The 2,708-nt window shown below is 25.6% G+C and overlaps 1 protein-coding gene across 5 annotated transcripts in view; it reads left to right on the top strand.

Annotated features, from left to right (window-relative positions):
* LOC108753181 (acetylcholine receptor subunit alpha-like) overlaps nucleotides 1–2,708 on the top strand; it is an 86,654-nt gene that overhangs the window by 59,456 nt on the left and 24,490 nt on the right. For all 5 annotated transcript variants that reach the window (XM_018494552.1, XM_018494550.1, XM_018494551.1 and 2 more), the window contains 2 exons: nucleotides 1,351–1,487; nucleotides 1,770–1,938. In XM_018494552.1, the coding sequence (XP_018350054.1) occupies nucleotides 1,351–1,487; nucleotides 1,770–1,938 (306 nt within the window). The remainder of the gene's footprint in view (nucleotides 1–1,350; nucleotides 1,488–1,769; nucleotides 1,939–2,708) is intronic.

Below are 2,708 nucleotides of genomic sequence, written 5' to 3'. Positions count from 1 at the left end.
CCTTTTTTATTAAAAAAAAATGATGGAAAAATAAAGTTATTTATATAATACTACTTTTCTAACATTATAAATTTATTAACATTTGCATATTTATTGACATATATAAATATACAAAGAACTAGTTTTCAAACAATTGATTTATCTACTTATCTCCACGATGTTTAACAAATGAATAAAATTTATGGCTTGAATTAACAAAAGTACCAAAATAATATTAGACAAAAACATCACAATCGATGTATATAATCAATATACTTAAGTTGACCATATATATTAGTTCTATCGAGATTTCTATTTTACAAAAAGTTTCCGTTTTTAGATTCTATCTTGCAAAGGGTTTCCTTTCTTTAGTTATAAATAAAATATGATGAAAATATAAATTAAACACAGTATATTGTAAAATGTTAATACAGAGCTACAATAATTATAAACTACGAAATTAATGCTTTCCATTTAGTGATACAAGTTGACACAAGTATCATTTTATCTTTGTTATTCTACTGAATGTCAAGAAAAATAGAATAAGTCTTCCTGAAAAAAATCACATTACAAAGTTACATAAAAAAATCTTGTAATTAAGACAAGTAAATCACGTAATGGATTGTTCCAAATCAGTATACGTGCAGATTTTTTAAAATTGCGTAATTTAAAAAATCATATAATAATATGCTTTTCTTTCTTCTCTGTTTCTATCATTCAATTCTTTAAAATTTGGTAACTATAAAATCAGACAATGGATGAAATTATTTTCAATATCATATGATTTTTCAGAAAGTACTAATTTGGATACAATCTGTTACGTGATTTACATGTCTTAATTACATGATTTCGTTATGTAACTTGGTGATGTTATTTTTTACAGTAGGGATACTTGTGTCGATTTATGTCACTAAATGGAAAATATTCAATAATTATTATTTGGTAGTTATAGAAAATAAACTTACTTATGAAATATTAAATCACAACGTTCTACATTTGACTTTATTGACAACAGAATGCCAAACTGAGTACTTAACTGCAAACAAATCATGTAAACAACCAATTACTGAATCAAATACAACATACTAATGTTTATTGAATTCATCGTGTAAATACAAACAGCGAGTAGGTCAGATTGGGTACGATTATTTTACTCGATTGATGATACGCGTGAATTTTCTTATAATAATAAAAAAAAGGCGAGCATAAGTAACGGTCTTACATAACACAAAGTGTTCAAACCAGACAACATTCCAGCAATATTGTAGCATTTTCATAATATTGCTGGAATTCTCTACCATATAAGATTGATTGATGTTAAGTAATGTAATATTAATAATGCATTATAAAAATTAATAATTTACTGTTAAGGTCGATCTTCGACACGTCGACGAAAGCACAAACGAGACCGAGATAAAAAAGAGCAATGGAGTCGTCGACGTTGGAATCGATCTGTCGGAGTTTTATACTTCCGTCGAGTGGGATATACTACGAATACCTGCTGTAAGGTACGCATTAATGATTTTCTCAATTCTCTTTTAGGTTATTAAGGTTTTGTTATGTGTTTTATTATGTGCTAGTACAAGAATTTTAACAAACTGATAACGACATAGATTGACTTTTTTCAATACTTAAGCGATTGTTTAATAAGCATTAATAATTAAACTTTTTATTAATACATATATAATCAGCAATAATTGCAATTTTAATTCTGAATCAAAAAAGGTATATTTTTAATATTTAATATATTGTAAGCGATTGTTAAGTAAAATATGAATGTGTAATTGCAGACATGAAAAGTTTTACACGTGTTGTCGCGAGCCTTTCCTTGACATCACTTTCTATATAACGATGAGGAGGAAAACTCTATTCTACACCGTTAACCTCATAATACCCTGCTTGGGAATATCATTCCTCACGATATTGGTGTTTTACTTGCCATGCGATAGTGGAGAGAAGGTAATTAATTCATTAATGACTTATTTTCGTATATCGTATTTATATATTATATTTTATGTATATTTCAATAACATAATTCATTTGACCTATTTCCTTATTTAAAAAATCGTTTGTTTTATTGCTCCAAATTGTTATAATCTCATGGAAATTAGATATTTTATTTTAGAAATTTAAGCAAATAATTTTGAAAAAACAAAAATTTTATATTTTAATTAAATTTGCACAGAGAATAGAGAAATAAAGTTTAATTTGGAATTGTTCGACACTCTATTTTAATATACTAAATATTTCGTTTTAGAAGTATAATTAAAAATTAATTTCTATATGCTCAAAAATTTTATTAGGTCAGAATGAAATATATTTAATCAACGATAAAAATTCAAAATTTTTTATTAAAAATTTGATTTTTTTGTTGATGTATAACAGAATTTTCGAAATTTATTTATTTATTTTATTTGTTTACTCAACAGTTCATTTTTATGTTATAATTGATTACTTAGTCTATTATACTTTCTTATTATTTATTTTTTTGAGATGATTAGTATTATATCTACAGCTAATAACTTAGATCCAATTTCGCCAATGTAAAATTTAGATATTGCGAAAAATATTATCTAGGTCGAGAATCGAATTCGGATTTCACATATATCATGCTAGCCTCTTCGGAGGCTAGCATTCTCACAGATATCATAGTGGACATTATTTCTATTGTTTGTTGTTAAATTACATTTTGTTAATTATAACAAAAAGAAAGGAGAAAAAAGTGGCTA

Source organism: Trachymyrmex septentrionalis, unplaced genomic scaffold, assembly GCF_001594115.1.
Source record: "Trachymyrmex septentrionalis isolate Tsep2-gDNA-1 unplaced genomic scaffold, Tsep1.0 scaffold66, whole genome shotgun sequence".
Taxonomy (NCBI): domain Eukaryota; kingdom Metazoa; phylum Arthropoda; class Insecta; order Hymenoptera; family Formicidae; genus Trachymyrmex; species Trachymyrmex septentrionalis.
This window is presented reverse-complemented; position numbering and strand designations above follow the sequence as displayed.